We start from the raw sequence: 27,055 nt of genomic DNA, 5'->3' as shown, positions 1-27,055 counted from the left end.
TGTAAAACCAACAACTTATATATTATATACACATCCTGTCAATCTAACCATGTCTGTCGGTTCATCTGCCCGATTCTACGCGAGCTATACCCTTTTTAAAAGTAATCGTGATGGATCAGACCACTATGTTTATCTTATGGCTCCCATAGAAATATTTGCAAAAGTAATTCGAGTTTTTAATTGGGTTTCAAAAATTGTTAACGAACTTTTTATAAAAATCGTTGCAAAATATTAAAGTACAAAAAAAAGCAAACTTCGTATTTATACCCGTTACTCGTAGAGTAAAAGGGTGTATTGTATTCGTGCAAAAATATGTAACACATGAGCGGATCCATGGGGGTAATATGAAAGACATTTTTTATGCAACAAAAAAATGTTCTGATATCACCCCCCACAAATAAATCCTGGATCCGCCACTGATGTAACAGCTAGAAGGAAGCGTTTCCGACCCCATAAAGTATATATATTCTTGATCAGGATCACTAGCCGAGTCGATCTAGCCATGTCCGTCGTTCTCTCTGTCCGTATTTTTAAGCGAAATAATATCGCTCAAATAATAATCATTATTTCTGAGCGATATGGGCACTTCCAAAATGTCCCTCGGGACATTTGCACACCTTTCAAGTTGAAAAAAAATTGTAAAACAATGGATTTTAATTTTAATTATGGGCTTTTCTTTTCACTCTTCCCAAGCTCTATTTTTGGTAAAAATCTTAATTTTGTACCACTTTTAGTTTTTAAGATATCGGTAAAAAACTGCCGTATTCGCTCGGGACAAAAATAGAAGTGGATTTCGGGGAAGTTCATACAAAACCAGAAATTAGCGAAGTCTGATGGAATATTTGAATGCGATTTTTTTTAGAATGTTGTTCAAACATGTCGCTGTGAAATGCTTTTGGTTTTACTCAAAAATTCTTTGCCGTTTTTTTTTTTATGCAGTTTTAACCACATTCGCTCGGTACATGTCGCTCGTCACATTTTTTCCGACTGTTTTGTAAAGCGGATTTCTTTACCTCTACCTCTCAATTGCTGGATGTTTTGCTTTTAACTTAATAGTTTAGCATGTGAATGAAGCATTCAGTACAGAAAAATGTCACATATTAGCATTCCTATAGGATAAATTTACAACAGAAGACAGGTCTCAAAAATAACAAAAAAATAGCCAAAAACTGATTTTTGCGTATATTGGTGGGGTTTGTCATAAAAATAATCAAACTATACTCCAAATTTGTAGTTAAGCTCAGTATTCAACTAATTAGAAACTAATATCGGGGCAAAATCATGTGGAAATATGTTTTATTCAAGTTTCAAGGTTTTTGGCTTGGAGGACTTTTTTTTGGAAGTGCCCATATTTATTTTCGCTTACATAATAATCATTAATTGGAGATTTTTATTTTGGTCAGAAGTTTGTAACGCAGTGAAGGAGACGTTTCCGACCCCACAAAGTATATATATTATTGATCAGGATCAATAGGGGAGTCGATATAGCCATGTCCGTCTGTTTCAATACCGTTTGCAAGCTCAGTTTAAAAGCTAGCGACTTAAAACTTTCACAGTCGTCCTAAAACATGTGTACGCAGATCAAGTTTGAAAGCCGACCCGATATCCTATAGCTCCCATAAGAACAATCGGATATAGCTTTCACAAAATGAAGATATTTTGATCAGTGTAAGAGCTTTTTTTACGCATAGCTTGATCAGGGTAAAAGCGCGTGCCGATCGGACGTCTATATCTTATAGCTCCCATAGGAACAATAGGGTGAAATCGGTCAAAATTTTACGTTACCCTGGTCAGGGTAAAAGCGCGTGCCGATCAGACGTCTATATCATATAGCTCCCATAGGAACAATAGGGTGAAAAATTTTAAATTTTTATTTTTCAATTATAGAATATTTTGTTGTTTATTAATTCATGTTGCTATTCTAGTCAAGTTTTCATTCGTGAAATCTGCAAGGGTATTAAAACTTCGGCTTGCCGAAGTTAGCTTCCGTCCTTGTTTCACTTGTAATGATTACGGTCCCTGGTTAAAACATACATACAAAATTTTTGGGTCGAAAATGCATTTTAGAAGAAAATACTTTTATTTAATTTTTAAGCTATAGCTATACACAGAGAGAATTCTGACGTTCTCATCTGAGTTGAAAATGTTCTTAAAAATATAAATGCCTTTTTTAAGTTCAAAATGTTCTAAATGTGCTTGAATTAAGTTAAATTGGTTCTTAAAATCTAGTTGAGCTTAGAATGTTCTTGAAATAAGAACGAAATGTTATTATTTTAGCACAGGGTTCTTAAATCAAATCGATTTTGTTCTCAAAAACCACAATCCCTCAAAACGTTCTCAGTTTGAGAACGAAAAGGACTAAAGAATGAACAAAAATTAAGTTGCATTTTAACTTAAAGTGATTCAAAACTCTATTCTCTACTTTTTATGGATTTCCTAGAAAGCGTTAGGATGTTTTCGTTTGACACCTAGCACGCATTAGGCCATTTTTCTTTGCTCCAATACGACCTTACCATTAGATTTGCCCTTTTCGTCTTATTTATAATTCCCAACTGGGTCTAGCCCTTCATAAACCAACGCCAAGTCAGATATTGAGACTTAAAGACTTTTTTCTGGCTTAAGCCTTTAATAAACTTCCGCACCTTTATAAGGTGTAGGATGAAGTTACTTTTGGAAAAGGTAATTGGACAACTACCTTAATATTACATATAAATTACTTTTGATCCTAAATGACTCTTATCTTTAGCTAAAATTAAATTCAAAATGCTATAGAATTGAGAGCCAAATGTTCTAAAAATATAACAAATGAACTTATTTTTGTATCCATTTGATTTAAAAATGTACTTGAATTAAGGACAAAATCAACTTGAAAAAAGAACGAAATGAACTCAATGTCGGATTATTAGCTAACACCATTTCGTTCTGATGTTGAGAACATTCAACTCGAAATGAGAACATTTGTGCTTACCCGGTTTTTAAGAACGAATGTTCTTGATTTGAGTGCAATGTTCTTAGTTTTTTTTCTCTGTGAATGAACTTCTAATAACGAAGGGCAATATTTTTTAAAGTGTTATTGAAAGATCCTCCTCAAAACAATTCAAACTTCCTCCGATTGAATTGGCCAACTTCAAAGTCTATGCCAAAACCAAAGCGGTGATATTGGTAGATGGGTAGCCGAGTAGCCCGTGTCTGGCGTTGTCAACACCGTTGGAGGAGTCAACTGGCCTAGACCACATTTTCCAAAAGAAAGCGCAGCAGCCGTTTCTACTGGGCTGCAAGGCGGCTTGCTTCAGATTGAGAAATTGTTATGACTCCAACCGGGGGCCACTTAGGCAGTCACACGGAGAAAAACCCGGGAATAACTTCCAAATTTTGAAATAAATAAAAATACTGCGTTTATATGTTTCTTCAGTTCCGCAGAAATGTACTCTTATTAAAAAAATGTAACTATGTGCAACAACTGGCCTAGAGTTTTACACCAAAAATGCGAAGTCTATGAATATACACAATTACTATAGAACCATATCATGAAAACCCATACGGCGGAATATCTTTTATTACTGATTAACCTTTTTTTCACTGTACACTGGTTGTCTGAAGTGGCCTGGGCGGACGCAGTTGGCTTTTGGTGTGGTTGATTTGGGAGCTGCGATCGGAGGAGCCAAACGGCTTATGGACAGATCGACTAGCGGTTTTCTGTGACCACATGAACACACCACTTTCCTGGCCAGGCGTCCCACTTTAGTGGCTCACTGTCCAGCCGGCTAGCCTACTTCCAGATCGGTTGAAATTCTGTGGAAATTCGAGCAGCACTTGCGGCTGGCCGCCAATTTTCGGTGTGTGCAATAACTTTTGGTCTTGGCGGGGAAATTGATTGAATTTCCTCGGTAAATGCACCCAGAAAAATGATGGACAACATTTTAGGTCATGCATAGCCTAAAACATTTTAAATGGACTAAAAGTTCCTTTTTAGGTCATGTACTGCCTAAAAATTTAAATTTTTGGTATATTTGCCCTACTATTTAGGTCCCGTATAGCCTAATATTTTAGGTCAGCCTGGGCCTTAAAATTAATGCCTTTTACCTAAATAAATTTGCACGGAACTCTGATACCGTTTTGGCGACGCTATAATTCCCAACCAGTTATAGCGCGGCTTGCATGGTAACCCACTTCGATCGTTGAATAAGACAGCGATTTTACTGCTGAACTGTGAAGCCTCCTCGCTCCTTTTTGTGTGTTGGCATAATGACGACTTCTTGAAGACTATGCCCGACATTGACCTCGAGTTAGCTATAAACTTTTCTGTATTTACTTTATAATATTATAAATTTTTCAGTACATATTTTTAGGCCAAAGAAGGCCTAAAATTTTGGATAGGGGTTTTCTCATATTTTAAGGCAGCCAATTACCTAAAATCTAGGCCAAAAATTACCCCCATTTTAGGCCTTTAATGGCCTAACATTTTAGGTCATGGTATTCTAAATTTTAGGCCATTCAAGGACTTAGCTCCAGTTTTAGGCCAATTTTACCTAAGTTCTAGGCAATTTTTTGACATTTTAGGTCATTTTTTTTTCTGGGTGTGGCCAACGGTCGCTCAACCTGTTGGGCAGTCACGCCCCTGGGACACGGCTGAATCCGTAATAAATGCAATAAATTACACTCGCTCTTAATCTGTTCCGGCCAAAAGCAAACGGCCGGGTAAATGCAGCTCGCGTGTGCCGGAATGAAATTGCCAGGCACGAAGGGCGGTCCCCCCGGGCGGTGGGAAAAATAACACGAGTTTTCACCGCACAGCCACAGTTGATAACCGCAACGGGGGGTCTGAGAACATATTGTATTGCACACAGGAGTTGATTAAAAGATTATACTTTAAACTTTAAGTTGCCGAATGAAGAGCGGTAGAAATATTAGAAAAGTCCAACAAATAGAACAAGCACATAAAACTAGTACTAGTTTACTACAATATAAACTTTACTTACAAAGTGCTCTGCATCCCTTTTTTTTTGTAAAACATTTTCAAAACTATTTTGTAAACATATTTGAAATATTAAACAATATATTAGTTGTAAATTCAATATACTTCGTTTTTAATTTTAATTGATTTAGCTTATTTGTTGCAACATTCATATTTTCCCAGAATATTTAATATCAGTCATAGTAAAAAAAATTTTGAAAATTGTATTTAAAGACAATAATCATAAGGAAAAAAATGTTGTATGATTAAGTTCGTAGGAATCTTATATTTATTATGTGAACTCAAACAATAGTTAATTGGAATACTTGCTGGATTTACATCTCTAACTCCTCAAACTCAGATCCCTAGTTTCCCCTAGGGTGCGCCCCTGGTGTCGAGTGCTCCTTGGAATGAAGAGTCTTTGACTAATTGGACCAACTGAAAAGTTTTCAGGTTTGCATGCGTGTTGTCAATGGCAGTATGTATGTCTGGTTTTCGCTGCTAATTCCCTGCCCACTTTTCCAAAGCCCCCTTCCCCGCCCCTTTGCGGCTGAGGCTGTGTGGGAAAATGGCCTCTTTGTTGTTGGGAATTAGGTCTGTTGTTTACTTTCGACTGGCTTTGTTTTTGTTGACGACCCACGCTGGCAAAGACAACAAAGGCAAAGAAGAACTTGTCGCCGGAGAAAACATAAACAAAGCCATGGGTGGCAGAATGTGGTGGCAAGTTCACAAGACAAGGCCATAAGAAGAGGCTCCGAAAACTGGCCAAACGAGTGGGTCTGTGGCCAAGGAGCTGGTCTTTTTGGCGACCAGTTCCAGGTGCAAAATCAACATCGAGTGCCTGCAAAAACAAACGCCGGCGTCGCAGCCAGCGGCGACTGCGGCAGAGACCTGTATTGTGTTTGCAGCGCTTTTGGCCGCTTTTCATATAAAATCGAATTCGCTGGCGGAAAATTCGCATTAGGTTTTCTATCAAGGCGACGATGTCAACAGCAAGAGCGTAGCACTTCCAGCAGAGCGAAGACGCGGGCGTTCGTGAGTGTGTGTGTGTTTCAAAGCCGAAGGATAAGGCCAGGATATACCCAAAATACGTGTGTGTGACACCCAGTCCAAGTGAAAACCGAGGAAGAAATAGCCACAAACAGTACGTTCAGACGGAGAACGGGTCATTCGCTGCGATAGCCGAAAACAAAGACCAAACATGCAAACATTCAAAATCTGCGCGCTCCTGGCGTTCTTTTTCGTCCTCGTCTCCGCCCGCGGCAGCAAAAGGCGGGATGGAACCGTTTCGGTAAGGAAATGTCCTGAAAAAGTTGCTAAAGTTGCAAAAGCGGGTGATAGAACGAGCATTAATTGCCACTGACAAGGATACCGTTTTGGCCCACAGCACAATAGAGCCAGTGACCTTTGTTTTGGCCGTCTTAATGTATAGCTTTATCTGAAAGTTCATCGCCAGTGTCACCAGAGAAAATGCTAAGGGATTAAAATCCAAGTTGGGGGTAATGGTTTACCCAAGAGTTAACGGATACTTGAATCCCATTTTAAAAAGCCGCAGTAAAAGCGGACCTCAAGATAACTCAAAGAGTTATGTTAAATGGTTATAAAAATAAAGAAATTTATCTACTGGTTCATTTGAATTTTCGATACCTTTTTTATATTTTCTTTAATTTAACGGTTCGTAGTCGGATTTAACCCTCATCCTAACAAATTCCAAGTAATTGAAGATGTGTGCCATTAAAAGATATTGTTATCTCTTTACTACGGCTTTACTACGGCTTTATTTTAACTTAAGTCAAAACTATGATCATGTGATATCTTAGACCTATTGCTTAAACACAACAAAAATTTAATTTTTTTAGATAACGGACAGCGAGCGTCGGAACATTGAAGATTTTCTGTTGGCTAAACTTAAACAGAATTGCCGGCAGGAGGACGATCGCGCCTGTAGGATGATTAAGATGTCAATTGTTATGAATCACCTGTACCTGAACACTCGTCTTGACCTTGGCGATCGCGTCAAGGTCACGGAAAACTGGTGAGTGGCGAAAATCTTATCAGCAATATATCTAAAACTAAATGTTGGTGAAATCTTTGATACCGCCAGTTTACAAAATAAAATCGTCAAAATGTCAAAGAAGGCGCGCTTGGTTTTCGCGTAAAGTTGAGCTCTCGGATTAAGAAGTGGTCACTTAACATTTTTTGTATGATGTCAATTTTTTATAAAGTTTAAAAAATGTTCTTTGCATTATTTTAATTTGAGTTTTGATAAACCGATTTAATTCAACTTTTATGTACACAATATATATTTCAAGTCGTTAATATAAATACCAGCGCCCAGTAAAAAAAAAACCCTGGCATAACTTGCCTCTTTAAAAACACATGCTTAAAATTCGAAATAAGATTTATTTTATTATTAAGTAAAAACTATTTTTTTATGTTTTACAAGGTCTTAAACCTATAAAAAAAACTATAAAAAAAATCTATTTCTTTTTTATTATTTGTTATATTTCTTATTATTTTGTATTTCAAAAATTAAACTTTTTAAAAATAAAAGTTTTAAAAATCCAAAGTAAAGTAAAATTGGTATGAAGCTGTTTAACCTTAAAAATGTTTTACCCCTGATTTTGCACCTAAAACTTTTGATAATTTTCTCTGTGTAATAAATTTAATTGCCAACTAAACTTCTCATCTAAAACTTGATATCCCGTGCGGATCCAAAAAGTAATATTAGGGGCTATTTTACTCTTTAAATATTGTCCTAATCGAAATGAAGTCAAACCTAAATGGATTTTTTTATTTTAATGAGAATTTTTCGTGAATCTGACCCTGCGCAACATTAGTTGTAGTTTGTTGAACCTTGATCCCAATAAGTCCCATCATATTTTCCCCTGTTACTAAATTTGAAATCTCGCAGGAATATCTCGATGGTGCCTGATGATCCGGAGGTGAATCAGCTGCTGTCCCGGTCCATGGGCTCTGACGAGGAGACCTTCGCCCTGCTGATGGCCAACAAGCTGTGGAAGTTCATCCGCTCGCGATCGTTGCGCTACAAGTTCTCGGAGAACGCGGACTTTGTGATGAACAGCGATCCGGAGGGCAGTCTGAATGTGGGCGTGTCCGTGCGCCCACTGGAGGCGTTGCAAGAGGGGCGTGGCAAGATGAAGAACATGGGCCCACTGCTGATGATGATGGCGGCCAAGACCGGAATGGTGGGCGCTCTGCTGCTCAAAGGACTTTTCCTGCTGGCCGGAAAGGCCCTGATCGTCTCGAAGATCGCCCTGCTGCTGGCGGTGATTATTTCGCTTAAGAAGCTGCTCTCCAGCAAGAAGACCATCGTGGAGGTGCCTTCGCACCACGACAGCTACAGTTCCGGCTGGTCGAGGGCCTTCGATGGGTTCGTGGAGGGCCTGGTGGACGTGCCCGCCGATGTTTTGGCCAAGGAGGTGCAGCACCAGCAGGAGCAGGCCCAAAACCTGGCCTACAGTGGCCAGCAGCCGGGGAAAGTGGCGCAATAAAGCTAGTTTTAACTAACTTGTTATGTATGTCATTAGATCAGGAATGAACTAAATTGGGTTTTCCTCTAAGGAAAGTGCCTGCTGGCTTGGGGAAACTCCTCTCACGGTCTTATATCTCTATCTCTCTCTGGATCTCTAACTTTCCCTACTTTCCCATAGAATTACTTTCGCGCTCTCTCTCTCTATCTATTTCTCGCAAACACACTCTTTTGCATCTCTTTACTATTTTCTAGCTCACTTTCACTTTTCATTTTTCTCAATGATGCTCATTCTCTCACTTGTAATTTATTTAAGTTTACTCTTACACCTAATTTATTTATTTATTAATATTTATTGCATAAATAAAAAGCATACGCAAGCGATTACAATTTCTGAACAACTTTGTGTCCCATTCTTTATTGTTTTTTTTTAGTTTTTGTAGCATTTTGACTGCTAATTACAGAGACATTGATCTAGACTAAATGTGTGCGCCAGGTTTCACTAAGCTAAAAACGATTCAATAAATAATAACAATACGTTAGCTCGCTAGGTTGCTATTCCGATGCAGAGTGTCCGACGTCCGGTGTCCGATATTCGGCTCCTTATGGCAGCAGAGCAACCTCCTCCTTCCCACGGGGTCTTTGGTAGCTGCTAATTGGCTAATCGTCGCCTCAGGAGCGGTAGTACGGCATGTGGGGCTGCACGTAGTTGTAGATCAGAGGTCGTCGGGCGGGAGTGGCTGCAACACGAGTTCCGTCGTTAATCAGGCAAGTAATTGATGGCCCGGGGCCACTTGTTAGCCACTGGGAGTGGGAGGGGGTGTTAGTGTGGTTTCGGGGGCGGAAGGTGCAGGGATGCAATAAATTCCAAGTTTAGTGTTAAGGGTGAGTCCCATTCCCATTTATTTTAAAGTTTATTGGGAATTCCACACCTCTCCTCTAACTGAAATTATTGGTTACACTCGTGATTCACTTCTTTTAATTTTGTTAAGAAGGTAAGATTTGGATTATTATGGAAGCTTAAAAGTATGCAATTGGTTGTAACACAACCAACATTTAAGCTCTCCAATTAACCCTTTAGCATGTTAAACTTAAGACGTCTAAACTTAAAAATGAAACTGAGAATGACATCTACATACATTTAAGAATGTGATCGTGCTAAGCTATAATTAAATGTGTGTGTTGACTATTGTATATCACTGATTGATCAAATAATGCTGACAAGACTGCCTAAATTGTTATTTATAGATTCTAATTACATAGACCTGACCTAAAAAATATTATACACCAAAGTTTACTACCCCAAATTTTAATATTTTTAAAGATGGGGTTTTTCGTTTCAAACCAGCTGTTATTCATAACCCAGATTTTAATAAATCTCAAAAAACGTTATCTTTAATCCATCTTTAAAATTATTTATAAATGGCGCATTAGAAATAAATTGCATAGCATTTGAGATATTCAACTGCAGCTTGCAATGAAAAACTATACCTCAAAGCATGCAATACAAATTACAAGCAGCACAAAAAAGCAAATAAATGTGCTCTGGCTTTGTGATATTCCCATTTCCCTCGAAACCCACACCTCATGTGTGCGTGCCGGGTAACAAATGGAAGTAATAAGTACTCTGCTCAGTCTTCGTCCTCATAGTCGTCCTCGATAGCGCCCTCGGCTGCAGCAGCTGCCACCGCCACCGCGTTCAGGGAATTTACCTTGACCATGGAGAGGTGAGGGGATGGGGAGGATCTGGGATGTCTAGGGGCCCCCACCTTTGCCACGACTATCTGAAATATCGAGAGGCTGGATCAACTTACACTTACTCTTCGCCATCCACGAGTCCTCACGCTTGATCTTGTGCCCCAGGCCGCCGAGTCCGCCCAGAGCGGCCAGCACCTGTGTGTTGTTGCTGCCATCGCTGGCCACCTGGGCGGAGTGCAGATGGCTCTCGGCGCTCAGGCTCTCCAGTCCCGGATGTCCGGGATGTCCAGGAAGCTGGCCGCCACCTGCCATCGCCAGGTGATGCAGCGAAGCCGGGTACATCTCCGGAGACATTTCAGCCCCGTGCAGCGGGTAGTCCATGCCGTAGGGCATCATGTAAGGGGTCTGCTCCGGGAACTGGTACATCATCCTTTCAATAAATTGCAAATTTAATATCGATCTCTTTCCTTAATTCATTGCCTTACTATCTAAAGGTATTCTCACCAAGTTTAGTAGCGCAAATCTAAATCTATTAAAAAATTGATCATAATTTTTATATTATAAATTATTATTCCCTCTTTTAATGTATTTTGCCACATATTCAGCATCTAAAAATCTCGCGCTTCAATTAATTTCGTTTCAATATTTTAATTTTTAATAATTTTAAAACTATAAAAGAAATGGCCAAAAATTCACTTTTTTCCATTCTTTGTTCAAGCACGAGATTTAGAGATACATCAGCAGAAAAAAGATACTTTGTAATTTTAATTTTACGATGAGTGGTAGGTGTTTCTTTTTTAGAGGGTCGAAAAGATGATCAAATATGTGTCGAAAATGGGCCAAAAAATATAAGCTTATAGTATTTTCCAAAATATTAAAAAACTCAAAAAAGTGTTTGTTTTTGCACGAAAAACCCAATGGAGTCCCTTAAAGGAGATATGAACATTGCTGAAACCAGTAAATGGGTATGATCACCGTAAGGTGAGTTAAAACGATTTGTCTCGATTGGTTTTCATTTAAAAAAATAAACTAAAATTAATTTCCCATGCTTGAAGCTTTTTGATTTCGTACTCACTTTTCGCTGGCGTTGTCCATGAGCTTCTTGATCAGGACAATGGCGGCCACCACGAAGGCGATTTTGGACAGTATCAGCGCCTTAAGAGTCAGAAGTCCCACCGCCTTCGCGGCCACCATCGTCCAGCCAAATGTTGTGGCCGCCAGGTACATGGGAATGAACATCTGGAACTGCTTTTTGTCCTGGTGCTGGTGGCGCCTCCGTCCGCCCAGGATTCCACCTCCGCCCCCGTTGTCGCCTCCTCCGCCGCCCAGCAATCCACCTCCCCCGCCGCCGTTTCCTCCCAAGCCACCTCCTCCACCGCCCAGAAGTCCTCCACCTCCGTTGCCCTGCAGGCGGCCTGTAGTTGAATTTTGGGAAACAAGACACGTTTTAGGCTTTATGGCTTTAATGGCACTCGTACGTATACGTAATAGTGCGACACAGGATTTGAGTGGCCCGCCCCTTTCTTGTCAGAGGATGCGGCATGATTGATGCGCTGCTGCCATGTATATCGAATGTCAGATTAAATAGGGGTAAGTAATGGCAGTTTGGGACGGTCGTGCAAAGTCATTGATATGCATTGGGTGAGGATATAGAGTTAGGAAACGCCGCCCCGGAAGTCTACACTCATAATAATGCGGCTGTATCTTATGTGAATGGGCTTAAAGGACGTTCGAGTACTAACACTGTTTTCTACTTGTATTAAATCACAATTAATAAATTACAAGTTATCTGTTGACATTTTAAGCATTTAAAGCTTGAAAAAGGAAAAACAGAAGACTTGCCTATCAAAGATGTCCAAAGTTGAAACACTTTTGACATTTGTAACTCATAACAAATGTCAAAAGTGTTTAAACACTTTTAAAACTAGTAATCCATACAAAATCTACAGCCCAAGCATTTCCAATAAGTTAATAATTTTTTAGCAATAATTTAGCAATTCTGACTATTGTTTGGTACTCAACATTTTGTTAGAGAATAAATAGTTTATCCTATCTTGTACACTATTTAGTTTAAAATTCTCCCCTAACAGCACTTCGAAAGGCTTCTAAGGAGTATTTAATTTAATGGCTAAACTTCTGGTTCTGTTTTCCCAGTGCAGTCATCTGTCGGGATCGGGTATCGCTCAAATGCGAGCCGCATGCCAAGCAGGAGCAGCTGGTTAAGCCTCTGCTACGGGCTCAAATGGCATCGCCTGGACGTCAGGCACATGTCATTCGCTGATTGGAACTGTGGTCGCTCGTCATTACCTGTTCCGCTGGAGGCCTTTTTCAGCAGCGCCACCTCGATGTATTCGCTGTCATCCTCGGCCCGCTGAACACTGAAGACCATGGGGCCCACGGGCACCCGAATGGCGTTCCCCGTGACAAAGTCCATGAAACTGGAGAGGCCGCGCCCTGTGCCCCACTTGTGCTTGCGCGAGGCGTCCAGATCGGGCAACTTGACCAGGTCGAAGAGCCCCAGCTTGAGGGTCTCGCCGCGTCGGTAGGAGGCCATAATGCCATTGGCCACGCCGTACAGACAGCTCGCGTTGTTGGCGCACTTCCAGCTCAGCTTGTCCAGCAGGTCCGTGTTCTCCACACTGGCCGCAGGATTTGCCACCGGTTTGCTCTCGGCATTGGGACTGGGATCCCCTCCCAACGAGTTGGCCCCACTGCGCTTGTGAATGGCCGCCAGGCTCATGTTCAGGCCCAAAGCCAGCAAAAGGCAGCTGGCAACTAGATGGCTCGGCATTTTGAAGCTTTTTGCTTTCAGCTTGGTGTCGATTCGATTCTCGATTTTTGTAGAACACAGCACAACGACAACACACGACACTGGAAAAAGGACGAGAGCACGGCGTATCCTTCACATGGACGCGATTCGAGTGGACGCGATTCGATGGCAGCTGATGCAGCGCCTTGTGGAGACTAATTACCAGCCGTTGCATGCAACTCAGTTTTATTGGAGCAGCTGCGGCAACGGCACAGTGGCAGCGGCTACATTAGCAGCAGCATCCAACCAAGCTGCGTGCAGCACCACTGGCTGCACCACCGCCGCCGCCTCCTTCGCATCCACCATCACCATCCCCGCCAACAACATCGCCTGTTTCTGCTACAGTTTTGATTTCAAGTCAACCAGCTGAGTGACGGCCATCGCTCAGCGGGCAGGCTTCAGTAACGGAGCACCAGAGCTGTGGGGCATCAATTGCGCACAGTGGTTCCACATTTAATGCCACAGGGCCAGATATATTTAAAACATATCCATTTCTTATTTATTTATTTATTAATTATTTATTTAAAGTTAGCAAATATCTGCCAACATAAACATAGTACCCTACTCACATCAAGTGGGAGGGGGCAAGGACAGGTAAGTTAGGATGTTTGTTACAATTAAATTAACAGAGCATTCCGAGCATTAGAGTAGAATAGTTATATTAGTTATGTTCTCCCAATCAAATAATACTGATAACTTTAACTAGCATCCTTTAATCGGTTATTTACTTCTTTACAAAAAAGTTACGTTTAAATTGATAAACATTTTAATAAAATACTAAACCAACGTATTTTCAGGTACGTTTTTACAATTTCCTCAGAAAATATATAATGTAGGTACATAATTCAGTTTTTAAGCAATATTATAAATATTGTCAAAAAAATCTATGTACACTTAAACTGATGTGGCTCAACAAACAAGTAAAATATATTTCAATTAACAGTTTAATTGATGTCTCATTCAATTTAAAATATTGTAAACCTATTTTGTATAAACTTTCAATATTTTTTCCAGAACGACAAGAAGTGTAGTCTAAGGGCAGCCTTAAGTTTAATCTAACTTTATATTCAACTCAATATTAAATTAATGTGTACAGAAGTTCAGAGTAATTTAAATTGGAAATTAAATTGTAAACTGCGAAATGCGACCCACTGTGAGAGCGAAGCAAACGCAGCAGTCATCAATTTGCTTTGTTTTTCGCCAGCGGTACTTTTCAACTGCACTCCCGAAAGGTTCAAAGGGTGATCTAATTAGCTGCAATTGCATTAACCACATGACATTACGGTGGATCTTTGGCCTTTGCATAGGGGCCCCACCCGGCTCACTAGCCTCTTGGCCAAGACGGGGAGCCGTGGCCGTGACAGTGGCAGTGGTAGAATGGCAAAGCCACTGGCTTCAACGGCGTCCGCGGCATGTGGCCGCTGTACTAATGCGGCTAATTTACTGCTCATTAATTTGCCCGCAATTTGCTGAAAACAATTTTCGCAGGCAAAAGTAAAAGCAAAGTGCAGTTCGAGTACGAGTACAATTAAGTAGCAAGTTGGCGGGGGGTGCGTGGTGGGTGGTGGGCGGTAGGTGGTTAAGTGGGAGGCTGGGAGGCTGGGGCTCGGCTCGAGATGTGGCCACGCCTCGCCGCCTGTACACAATAAATAAATAAATAATAAAAGAAAAGTGAAACGAACTATTAGCTCTCGTTTTTCATAAATCGCCGGCTCAGTTACATTCTGCTGAGCAGGCGAAATCCGGTGAAGCGGGGGGATGTCGGGGGGAAATGCAGCCAATAAAACACTTTTCGTCGGTGCACGATGAGCGGGACTAATAAATATTCACTTTTCCAGCCAGCCAGGTAAGCACGCAGGTGGGCAGGTGGGTAATTGTGGCCAATTTCGAGGTAGTGGCAATCAGACCTCGACCATTCTTTGGCAGTGGCACCGTTTTATCGGCGATCCGCGGCTCTATCTGGCTTTATCTGACCGAAGATCCACTGAGAGTGTAATGACTGTAATCTGGATGTCCGCGCCATTCGCAACTTGACACCGTGCTCCGTCGATGCCTCAAAAGCGCAAGTAATGCGAGGCGGCTCGCCAAGAAAGCCGACCACTGAACAACCGCAGCCGAGTTGCTGCCCAAACCCGCAACAATGGATGGCCAACAGCCAAGGCCAACAGCCCAGATGGACATTGAAAGGAAAGTGGTGACGCAGTCCGAAAGCGGTAATCCGACCCCATCCAACCCACCCATCTGTCCATCCATCCATCCACGCAGCTCACTAAGGCCACCTAGCTGCTCCAGTTTACGTGTGCCACAAAAGTTTAATGATCCTTGACTGCAACCGGATCCGTTGGGTGGAGTCCGGTCCAAAGGCCAGCGGCTTCTTCGCCTTAATTGGCTCTGATTTCAATACTTCCAATGCACTTAGCTGAAACTAAAAGTGTCGGCCAAAGGCTTTTCACTTTTAACAAGCCACACATTTTAATCGAGTTTTAACCGGACCGAATCTCGGAGAGGAATACACCGAACTGCGGCAAGGCATTGCTTTCAATTCTTAAATCAAATCAAGAAGTTGGCCAAGAGCAGACTGGAAGTTTCGCCGCCGAAAGAACTTGTTGACTGAGCAGCGCCGATTGTTTGGTCACTTGTTTGCACCCTAAAAATTTTTCTGCTGAAAAAAGAAATAGTATTGCTGGTCCTTGAAGGTTTTTAAAAAATGCACTTGGCAAAATGTATTGTAGTTGGATCTGTAACCCTCCTATATAACATTTTTATTGACTAAATAAATTTCTCAAAGGCTAATAAAACTTTTGAAATTTATTCTTAGGCGATTTCACCTTTATTAACACTTATGATTTTACGGTTTCAAGTAATAACGGGTTTTCACAGAAATGTATTTTCCGTTTAACTGCTAAAAATATGGTAGAGTACATTTAATTTAAAATATTTATTTTTTATTGTGTAAGACACTTGTATTATATTTTTCTTGTGCACGAAGTGTACTTGTAGAGAATTACTAGTTCAATTCAACTAAAGTTGAAGCTTACTAAAGCAATTCTATTGCCTTTTTGATAATGTAGCAAAGGAATTGTTTGCACTTTGCAGCCATCGAGAGTTTTTAATTTAGAGCAAAAGTTTCAAGAACTCTCGAGAGCACAAAAACGAAACGTATAGTAGGTATATGAAAAGCTGAATTTGCTGTGTGTCACTCGTGCTTTTTGATATTGCACATTTTTCGCTATTCAAGTGCTTATACTCTAAATTGCAAGCTTTAAAGGATTTGTCTGAGGCCGGAGGACAAGGCTAATTGGCCATTTAAACCCGCTTACAGTCGCTAAAATGTTGCCCTAATCCCCGGGAATGAAAAGGAGCCTCTACGAATCGTTCACCTTGATTCTACATAATCCAAGCCATCCCAAAAAGCCAGCCAAGTGAGTCTGGCAAACGGCTTGACTGCGGATTGTAGGCTCTCATCGCATCATGACCACCGGATTTGTCAGGGCTGACAGCCAAATTGACTCTTTGGCAGTCAATCAAAGCGAATTGTCACGAGTCATGCGAGAAATGCAAGTCGCCTGGAAACAGGCGCAATTAAAGCCATTCCACCGAGTTCGTATTTTGCTGGCCAATAACAATAATAATAATATTGTTTATTTTGAAGCCAATTACGTGGCCATACATCTGGCCATGTTGATGTTGATTTTCTGCGGCTTTTGCTTGTGCGGCTGCTTTATTTTCACCGGCACGAATTTCGCTAGCTTTTTAATCGCACGGCACCTTGTTTATTTTCTTCGGCTGTTTTTCTTTCGTTTCTAATCGATTGCCTGAGCCCAGCGATACGTTTAATTTATTTTAATCTAATTGTTTTATAATTAAAACATACTTCTGTTTGATTTCACCTGTGCGTGTCACAAGCAACAATCTTGCGGCTTGGCTTTTCTCGGTTCGAGTGGTTGTTGTTTTGTTGTTTCAGTTGCCTTGGCTACTGGGCGCCTTAATTAGTTGCCACTGATTTGCAGCCCCACCCATATTTTGCAGCTCAATCGCCGCAGGATGTTGACTCGCAATTCGGAGTGTTTGCGATGCACTAACCAAATGATTTGTGGTCTGCAGACGTGTTGTATACTTTGGGGCTTGCAAAAGATTCAGGATTTGTGGCCGAGTTTTGGGAGTAAGGCCTCAACAGTGTGGCCTCGATGTGTGAAACTGGTTGGGTATAAATAGTTCTGAAAAAATTGAACTCAAGGTTGGCAACGTCCTAATACATTTAAACTGCAGGCAAAAAAAAAAAACTAGCCGGTGTCATATCGATATGCGAATGGTAAATTTCCAGTGTTTATACGCATATCGGTTTTACAATGCAAAACTGATAAAATTAATATTAAATAATACCATTTTACCGATTTCTATCTCACGGTGATTCTCGGACTACGAGAGGAAGAAGCAATATGGCGACTTAAATTATTTGAGTGGGAGCGAGAATAAAAAAAGGACAGCTAGAGAGTGGATTGTACCATTTAGTTTATATTTCTATGCGGCACTAGCAGGGAATAAGGTTCGTAAGTGAATTATCTAATCTCTTCTGTTTACTCAGCATCCTTTGATCTCCAAATACCAACGGAAGAAATTAATTCGGAGCTATCTGTTGGCTTGCCATTGGTCACACAGCCCCACACCTGCTTACTCCCCCGACAATTTGGAGCCACAACTGCTGTCTCATTCAATCAACTCGACTCCATATACCACAATGCACATTGCACATTGAATTGTGGTCTCCATTGAATGTGCGGCAAATGAGATTCTTTTAATGACGATGACTACGATGATGATGATGCTGCACAACAATCAATTATAGCAAGTTGCCACAGAGCCAGAGACTAAGATACAGATACTGATTCCGATTCAAGTTGGGGCAAACAACGGTTACAAAGGCCCCACTCAAATGAATCGAATCGAACCTTGGCTGCTTTCCTCGGTTCAAAATCGGAGATTCGAGATGGAGCTGATGATCTGCTGCCAGGGGGAGATACTTTCTTTTTATTGCCGACACCGACACAAGGCAAACGTAACGAGTTCAGATCAATTTTTGGTTGACTCGCTGCCAGTTCGGCTCAATAACGTACGACTTGTTTTGTGGCCCCTGTTGCGGTGATGTGTTTAATTTTGTACATCGTTTGGGGTTTCAAAATTTCCAGAAAATGTGTAAGTGTGAGCCTTGGGTTTGTTTGTGTTGGACAACAATATGATAAATATAAAAATTAATACATTGAGAGTGAAAGTTATTGCTTTTGGAGCTCAGTGGATCATTATCGTCATCATCATCGCACGAATAATCATCACCGGCAACTTCATGGCTGTGAGAGAAATGGCGATAATGACGAACGAAGTGGGATTTTTGAGCTGCCGAGTTGATTTCTTTCGCTTGCCCGATGGACCCCGATCACGTTAACTTGATTAATAAGTTTGGCGGTATTACAAAATATCCGAAAAGCTGACGAAATCTCCAGAAGACGGTTTCCCGTGTCTCTGTCTAATTGAATTACAGCACCAAGAAACTCTCGAATCTCTACGGCAGAGAACGCTAATTATAGCACTAAACTTGTATAATGTCCGGATAAAATTATTTTCAACAATTATCGCGTCCCTTAGAATTTAGATTTCTGTATGCATCACTGATTCAAAAATTGGGACAGCAGCGAAGAAAGTGTAGATGACATCGGTCGATAGAGATGGTCCCATGCGGGTACAATAAATATCAATGGTATCACCTTAAGAAATCGTAAATTTCCATAACTTTACTTTAAAAAAAATCATAAATATGTTTACCTAAAAAACACAACATTTATATTAATAGGAAAAGAAATCGCACTTTTGAGATATAAATACATATATATATATATTTATAATTAAACATAGATATATACTATAACACAGTGCAACATGAAAAATGTAACCGCAATTTTGATTTCATGGGCGGAAAGTACTCATCGAAATAAGCTAAATCCCATTTGGGTTTATCTGGCTTAGCTTGCGTTTAAGGTTTGTTGTTGTCACTTTTCTTATCCAATTAGTCTAATAGTACAATTATAACACCAGTTTACAAAAAAAAATCGACCTCTTCCTACTCGAAGGCAATCTTGGTTTTCCGGTAAAGTACATCTCCCTGATTAAAAAAAGGTGTCAATTTTTTTAATCAGGGAGATGTACTTTACCGGAAAACCAAGATTGCCTTCGAGTAGGAAGAGGTCGATTTTTTTTTTAAGTGTAAAAAACGTTTTTGGGCCTGTTTTATTTTCTATCTTGAGTTCTGGTAAACCGATTGAGGTCATAGATAACTCAGTTTACAGGTAATAACAAGAGAGAACGCTATAGTCGGGTGCCCCGACTATCAGATACCCGTTACTCAGCTAAAGGGAGAGCGAAGGAGATGGAGATAATTGGCTTAACTCGTGGGTTAAACTTTGATCCGCCATAACTTTTTAACGAATGGTCCGATTTAAAAACGTTCTTCTACATTTCGATAGGTATTGATAAACACAATCAAACTGCATTTTTACTTTTCCGAAATATTGAAATTTTTAAAATCGTATATTAGCGGTTGTGGGCATTAGAGGGGGCGTGGCACCCTTTTAAAACAAACTTGCGCTGCGTAGGAACTCCTAGAATCTGCATGCAAAATGTCAATCTTCTAGCTTTTATAGTTTTCGAGATCTCAGCGTTCATACAGACAGACAGACGGACAGACAGACGGACAGACGGACAGACGGACAGACGGACATGGCTAGATCGACTCGGCTAGTGATCCTGATCAAGAATATATATAGTTTATAGGGTCGGAAACGCTTCCTTCTACCTGTTACATACTTTTGCACGAATCTAATATACCCTTTTACTCTACGAGTAACGGGTATAAAAATACACGCCTAAAAACCGAAATTAGTTTTACAGCTTCTTCTGGTGGATGGTACTTTGACAAAATAAACAAGCTAATGATCATAAGAATCCACCAGCAAATGAATTTTATATGAATATTTGAAGTTTGGGACAACGGTCATTTTTTGGCCGTTTACAGCTGTTCGGAAAGTGGACCAAGCATTTTTCGAACTTTGAGGACCTTTTGCTAAGAATCCTTGCGTCGGAGAACTTTTTGGAAAACGCAGTTTAACTTCGGAATTCATAACGAATCCAAAAATATAGCACCCATCGAGGTAAATTTAAAAAGCATTAATAATTCTGCACATTGTTATTAAATGTTTTAAGTGATTTTTGTACCCGTTACTCGTATATTGTATATTGTATTCGTGTAAAAGTATGTAACAGCTAGAAGGAAGCGTTTTCGACCCCATAAAGTATATATATTCAAGATCAGGGTCACTAGCCTAGTCGATCTAGCCATGTCCGTTTGTCTGTCTGTCTGTCCGTCCGTATGAACGCTGAGATCTCGGAAACTCCAAAAGCTAGAAGGTTCAGATTTTCCACACACATATTCTTGGTCCTCCTACGCAGCGCAAGTTTATTTCAGCCGAGCGCCACGCCCCCTCTAACGCCCACAATCGCCCCCTAACGATTTTAAAATGTGTCCTGCGCCCACACATGTTTAAAGATTTTCGAGAAGAATAAATGCAATTTTATTGTGTCTATTTATACCTATCGAAATGTAGAAGTCATTTTTCGAATCAGACCATTCAATAAAAAGTTATACGTAATCAAAATATATATCTATCTCCATCGCATTCCCTTTAGCTGAGTTACGATTATTAGATAGTCGGGACACCAACCCGAGTACAGCGTTCGCATTTCCTTTAGCTGAGTAACGGGTATTAGATAGTCGGGACACCAACCCGACTATAGCGTTCTATCTTCTTAAGTGTAAAAACTACTATTCGATAGTCGAATCACTCAACTTTAGCGTTCTCTCTTGTTTTATATTGGTGTTGCTTTGTGTCAACAATCTCTAGCCTGATTTACTTTCGATACCTACACACAAAAAAAAACTTGGTAAAATCAACTGTAATAATTGTCAAACAGGCCCCAACCAGCAAAATTGTCAATTCTACTAAGTAAATAGTTATTCCACAACAACAAAATACACACAATTAGCAAAGACCCAAACCCAAAGCAAAAACAAAATACACGTAACTATTTTAAGAGTTACGTAACTATCTTTGTTGGTCAATTTTACCAAGCAGATTTTTTTGTGTGTAAGTGTATTACGACGCCATGTTGCACCCTCACCCCTTTTCCACGGACCGGCGACCCATTTTTATGGCCGTTGCATGAGCTGGCCAACGCAAATTGCTACTAAACGTCTTCAGAGCTCATCTTTTGGGCGGGGTAACTTTCGCTTTTTCGGCTGACACGCTCGCCAGTCCGCTAATGGAGTTGTTTGGCCCCCAGAGAATCGTGTGAAGTGGAGTAGGAACAAGGTGTGGGCCAGGAACAAACCCGCAGCACTTTAACCACTTCTAATCTGTATAATTTGGCAGAGAGCGGCGAGTTGAGTGAACCAAAGGCCAAGTTGTTGGTGGAACGGTCGGCAGCCAAGCGCATCCCACGGCTGTCCAACCAACTGACCGTTGAAAATTGGAAAAATTGCAACGGCCAGTGAAGAAGAAAATTGCACGGCTACGGCAAAACCAGAGAAACGCGAACTGAAAGCATTTTTCTTTCTTTCCAGAAGCACCATTGTTTTAATTTACAATTGTGACAATTCGGCCGGGGATGCTTGAGTGCCTCCGTTTTCCCCCTCCTAAGAAAGTTCCCCGTGGAAATTGGAGCTATATAATATGACCAAGCAATTGTCAAGGCTTTTAGTTGAACTTGAAGCGTTTCGGCAACATGTTCCGCATTTTCCCGCTGCTCTGGTTGCTGCTCTTCTCGGCTGTCCGCTCCGAAAACTGCGATCAGGATGCGGGTACCACTCTATATTGTCGCGGGGAAAGGGCTTTGCGAAATGTCCTGCGAAATTTAAATCGCAGTGAAAAGCCCTTGGTGGTAGTCAGGGGCCTCGAGATAGTCCCTCTGCAAAACAACTCGCTTATCGAAGAAGAACTGGGTCAGGACCAGGGCCTTCTGGATAGTCTGTCCTTTTATTTGCGCACCCACGAGATTAATGTAAAGCTGGTCGATCTCCTAGAGGATGAAGCTCAAGTTTCTGGTGAGTTTGCTTAAAAACAGGGACCGTAAATAATCGTTATTTGGGATTTTTATTTTAAAAAGACTACCGTGATATTTTTTGTAAATTGTAAAAAAAAACCTTCTTTTTACTCTTGTCCACGAAGTAAAGGCATGCATGTCAAAAAATCTGGAACGCAGATTAACTGTTATTTGTTCATGTCTATAAAGTGTACAAAAACCAGTTAAATTGTTGAGTAAAACTTGTGCAAATCTCAGTAGACCTTTTAAAATAAAACAAGAAAGGAAGCTACCTTCGCCCACCCGAAGCTTATATACCCTTGTAGATAAAGTAATGCTTACTCGGTGCAGTTCCAGAAATTCCAATTTTGTTTTTAAGTAGTCAAGAATCAAAACGCCCACTTCCTAGAAAGTTACAATGAATTTTCTTATATTTGTTTGAATTTTCCTATGGGAGCCTTAAGATATGGTGGTCCGATCCGGCTCGCTCCGACATATGTACTACCTGCAGTAGAAAGAAGACTTTCGGGAAAGTTTCATCGCGATAGCTTTAAAACTGAGGGACTAGTTCGCATAGAAACGGACAGACGGACATGGCTAGATAGACTCGGCTATTGGTGCTGATCAAGAATATATATACTTTATGTGGTCGGAAACGTCTCCTTCACTGCGTTGCAAACATCTGATTGAAATTATAATACCCTCTACAAGGGTATAAATATCAAATAACGAGTATTTACGGTCCCTGCTTTAAAATCAAGTGATCTCGAAAGATTGGTGCATGTGTAGGGACACATTTTGTTCTTTTGAAACTTAACGTGATTGGTATTGTTTAAAAGACTAGTCTTTTAGCTTTAGAATTAGGGCTAGTACTCAACCCAACATAAAGTCGTCCAAAACAAAAAACTTCATATGAAACAACATTTTTTGACGTTATTTTCATATGAAGTTTTTTGTTTTGGACGACTTTTTGTTGGGTTGACCCAAAAGGATTTTTTTCCTTTGCAAAGAAATAAAAAAATTTATTTTTTGAAGAGTGCTAGGAGAAGCAAGGTAAAAAAGTATTTTTTTTTAAGTACTTTGACCGTGTTACAATTAAGACAAATATATACTTTATGGAAACGCTTCCTTCTACCAATTACATTCTGTTCCCCGAATACAATATACCCTTTTAATCAAGGAGTAACGGGTATAAAAATTGTGTTTGGCTGCAACTATTTGCAAAACAACACTTTGCCGACAAGAAACTCTATAATTACGAGTATATCTGCATTGGCATGCAGTTTTTCGGATATCACACAGCAAATGTATTTTTGATTTCCTCTAAAATCATTTATGCTTGGACTTCTTAGGTTTTTGTTGGATTCTTGATTTCAAAAAGCTAGTTTGATACCAAGAGCTAAATATTAAAGGGTCCATTTAGTATTTTGAATTGTTCTGTTCAAAGCCACATTTGCCATTTCGATGCCAAATCTGAATTGAATCAAGGGCACATTGACAAAAAATCATCAACCAGCAAATGCAGTTGCATTAGCAGAAGTCACAAATGTATTTTTGATTGTTTCAGAGGCCCGCAAAAAGGACAAAGGCCAGGGCATGTTGTTGGCGATGGCCCTGATGTTTGGCAAGATGATGGCCGTGATGGGCTTGGGCGGAATCGCGGCTCTGGCCATGAAGGCGCTGGGCGTGTCCTTGGTGGCCCTGATGATGGCCGGGATGCTGGGCCTGAAGACAGCCGCCCAGCACGGCGGAGAGACTAGTCACAGCATTTCCTATGTGACCGGCGAGGGACATGGACATCACCACAAGAGAAGGCGCCGGTCGACCGGTCAACAACCCTTGGCCTACAGGGGCTGGAACTGAAGGACCTACAAAGGACCTGTTGACGTGCATTTTGTTAGTTCTTAAGCACTTAAGTAATTTAATAATTTATCCATCATGCAACAGATCCAAGTTGTTTTTATCCCGACTGCAATCGAATCGAGTGCAGTGCCACTCGAGACGATGATGCCGCTCTGGAGTCATGTTGCTGTTGCTGTTGACGTCGTGCTGCGGCCGAGGTTGCTGCCGTTGTTGTTGCCGCTGCTGCCTTGGATGCTGCTCTTTGGTTTATGAAATCGGTGAAAGTTTATTTGAGACGAGCTCGCATTGTGTAGCCATCAGCATCCGCAGCGGCAGAAGGCAACCTACACATGGCCATAACGGTTGTATTTGTGCCGATACCCTAACTCAAAGTTATCTATTTTTGGCGAAAAGCAGGTGTTTTCAGAAAATGTTAATCGTCTTCGTAATTGGCTATAATATATTTTAGATTATTTGGTCTGAATAATTATAAATAACTATTTGACAAGAAGTTTGGAGTTCTTTGATCCATGTGTCGTTGAAAAAAATAAACAAAGCTAATTATTTTTATTTTGACTTGTTAATTTCTTATACAGTGCAACATGAAAAATGTAACCGCAATTCTGATTTCATGGGCGGAAAGAACTCATCGAAATAAGCTAAAACCCATTTGGGTTTATCTGGCTTAGCTCGCGTTTACCTTTTATAGCGAGTTAAAGTTTTACATACAAAATTTATTTGTAACGGCCATATCTTGTGAACCGATTAAAATTTCACTATCAAGTCTTCAGTGATTATGTAGCTATGAACCCAAGGAACCAAATTGACAAATGACTCTTGCGCACTTAGCACCTAGTGCACCTAGCGCGTTAAAAAACAAATTTGCCTAATTTTTCGATTTTTAACGCGCTAGGTGTACGTCTTCGCAAGAGTCATTTGTCAATTTAGTTCCTTGGGTTCATAGCTACATAATCACTGAAGACTTGATAGTGAAATTTTAATCGGTTCACAAGATATGAAAAATGTTGCACAGTGTTATTAAGAATTTATTTTTCACGAAGTTTTCGAAGTTTTTCCATTAAGAGAGTGGCCAGGAGTTATTTCAATGGCTTTTTTTGTTTACGCTTTAATCATTTTTATTATTTTTATTCAATCCCAGTGAAAGAGCATTTCCAGTTCGCATTCAGCCAAGAAAATATCGGATTTCCTCCTTCTTGTTCACGGTGTCATCATTTGTCAGCCCGCTTTCGTGCAGTGTTATCGACGAAGCTGCCAGATACCGGATACCGGAGCTCGGATACTCTTCATCGGTTCTCTGCTGATCTGCGCTTCAGATAGCCCCCGAACTCTTATTTTCCGTGGAATATGGTACACGACCACTGGAGCTGGCCAGCACACAGATTGAATTTGCATAATGCGTGGCCAACTTTCACTGGATTTTGGCAGCGCCAACGGTTCTTTTCGACCACCTAAAGAGCCATGGGCCGGAGCAACAACAAATTACAGCCATGACAGACCCCGAAAAAGAAGACACAAGAAACAAGCTGTGCGTTCTGTTACACAATACCATTAAAGGCCGCAGCACTTGAACAGCCAAAACCCGTTAAGCGGCCGGCAGGGATACGGCCACCATTACTTGTGTGTACCTCTGCCCAAGAGCAACTTGCTCCACCTCTAGCTCTGTAGTCCCCCTTCCCCGGCCTTGCGAACCTTGTACCGCCGCCTAATTGCTCCGTCTACCGGTGCTGCTTCTTTTGTTGGATCGCTCTTCTGCTAACTTTCCCTTTTCAACGGCATTTTACGAGCGCGTCTGCTGGCCGTAATTAAATTATAAAATAAGTTCATAAAGGCAAATTTGTTGTTTTACAATTCGTATATGATCTGCTGCTTTATATAAGAGCGCAGTTGCTCCGGAATTGATTTTCTAAACGGCGCGCTTTGATTTTTACCAGTTTACAAGTGGACAATAAAAGCAGCGGCTTTATGGGTTTATGAGCACGGCGACGACGGCGACAATGATGATGATGATGAGATGGCTGCCAAGACGTGTGTGAATGCTGGAGCTCCACGCCATTCAGTCCATACAGCATACAGCCCAAAGAGTCCAAAAGACCAGTGCATAAATGAAAGTTCATAAAGAAATTAGCTGATTAATCGTCGTTCGATGAGCTTGGGACTTGGAAAATGACCAGGCTGAGCCAAGCCCAGCTGGATGGGATGACTGACTGAAAGTGTCACGCAGCCTACATTTCAGCCGCTGCCTCGAAATTTCACTTTTCAATGATGCTGCGCGGCATCGTCCGTTTCACATGTAAATTAATATTTAACCCAAATACCGCAAATTCTTTATTTGAAATGCTGGCCGTATCGGTTACTGCCGCGCTCCCCGCGTAGTCTGTATACATAATACCCTTTCCGGTATTATTATGCAAATTTCGTATTAATTCAAATGGCCGTAAAAGGGAAAATGTGTTCTATTAACTTGACATTTTTATGGTTTTGTGAAATCTCGCGTCTGCTGCGCTGCTTTATTTTTAGGGTGTGTGCTACTTGGATTTTATTTCTGCTAAGTTTACTTTTACTTATAAAAATATGCAGCAGCGATGCTAATCGGAAGGGGAGTATTTAATGTGGACTGGCTGGGGTTTGGTAAACAAGAGGCTCCTTTAATCCCCTTAAAGCTTCCCGGCTTATGAAAAAAAAATTGCATCATCGCTCTTCACTTTCCTTGATTCCCTGGCACCATTCGGAAATTCGAATGCAAATATATTTATCTGTTGCTATGGCTGCTGTGCTGAGCTGTGTGTAAATGGCTCACTTCTGACCACGACTTTCACCGAAACATTTTTGTTATTTATTCATTAAATTTTTGCCCCTGATGTTGCCCTGCGATGCCATCGCGGATGCTTCTGTTGTAGTCCATTCTGGTTTTTTTTTTGCCGTTCAATAAAACCCGTACCTACACATACTTACATGGCGTACACGAAATTCTTTTTGCATGACCGCGGCAAAATGATGAAAATAAAAAAACAAAAAACGAAATTAAATGTAAAGTCAACACGAAATTTTTTAGCTCCGCCAGTGCAAACACACCCATAAAGTGGCAATTGATTGGCAAAATACGAGCCGGGTG

At 40.8% G+C, this 27,055-nt stretch overlaps 3 protein-coding genes across 5 annotated transcripts; 2 read left to right on the top strand and 1 right to left on the bottom strand.

Moving 5' to 3' along the window:
* The first annotated feature begins 5,909 nt into the window (after window positions 1-5,909).
* Osi3 (Osiris 3) lies at window positions 5,910-8,739 on the top strand. Its single transcript, XM_017140319.3, has 3 exons — window positions 5,910-6,245; window positions 6,814-6,989; window positions 7,869-8,739. The coding sequence occupies exons 1-3, from the start codon at window positions 6,156-6,158 to the stop codon at window positions 8,467-8,469; spliced, it is 867 nt and encodes a 288-aa protein (XP_016995808.1). The 5' UTR covers window positions 5,910-6,155; the 3' UTR covers window positions 8,470-8,739.
* Window positions 8,740-8,900: 161 nt separating this feature from the next.
* Osi4 (Osiris 4) lies at window positions 8,901-27,055 on the bottom strand. 2 transcript variants are annotated; one of them, XM_070217328.1, is made up of 4 exons: window positions 26,896-27,055; window positions 11,221-11,560; window positions 10,262-10,575; window positions 8,901-9,187 (listed from the first exon to the last, which is right to left on the bottom strand). In XM_070217328.1, the coding sequence occupies exons 1-4, from the start codon at window positions 27,017-27,019 to the stop codon at window positions 9,120-9,122; spliced, it is 846 nt and encodes a 281-aa protein (XP_070073429.1). In that variant the 5' UTR covers window positions 27,020-27,055; the 3' UTR covers window positions 8,901-9,119. The 2 variants fall into 2 exon arrangements, with proteins under 2 accessions (XP_070073429.1, XP_016995827.1); XM_017140338.3 differs by lacking the exon at window positions 26,896-27,055 and adding an exon at window positions 12,453-13,052.
* Window positions 21,296-24,492, top strand: Osi5 (Osiris 5). Of its 2 annotated transcripts, XM_017140340.3 has the most exons (3): window positions 21,296-21,371; window positions 21,623-22,102; window positions 23,648-24,492. In XM_017140340.3, exons 2-3 carry the CDS (start codon window positions 21,784-21,786, stop codon window positions 23,941-23,943), a joined length of 615 nt encoding a protein of 204 aa, XP_016995829.1. In that variant the 5' UTR covers window positions 21,296-21,371; window positions 21,623-21,783; the 3' UTR covers window positions 23,944-24,492. The 2 variants fall into 2 exon arrangements, with proteins under 2 accessions (XP_016995829.1, XP_070073114.1); XM_070217013.1 differs by having other exon boundaries at window positions 21,327-22,102.

This window comes from Drosophila takahashii, chromosome 3R (genome assembly GCF_030179915.1).
Source record: "Drosophila takahashii strain IR98-3 E-12201 chromosome 3R, DtakHiC1v2, whole genome shotgun sequence".
NCBI classification, from domain to species: Eukaryota; Metazoa; Arthropoda; class Insecta; order Diptera; family Drosophilidae; genus Drosophila; species Drosophila takahashii.
The sequence above is the reverse complement of the archived record's forward strand: the minus strand, read 5'-3'. Positions and strand labels throughout refer to the sequence as shown.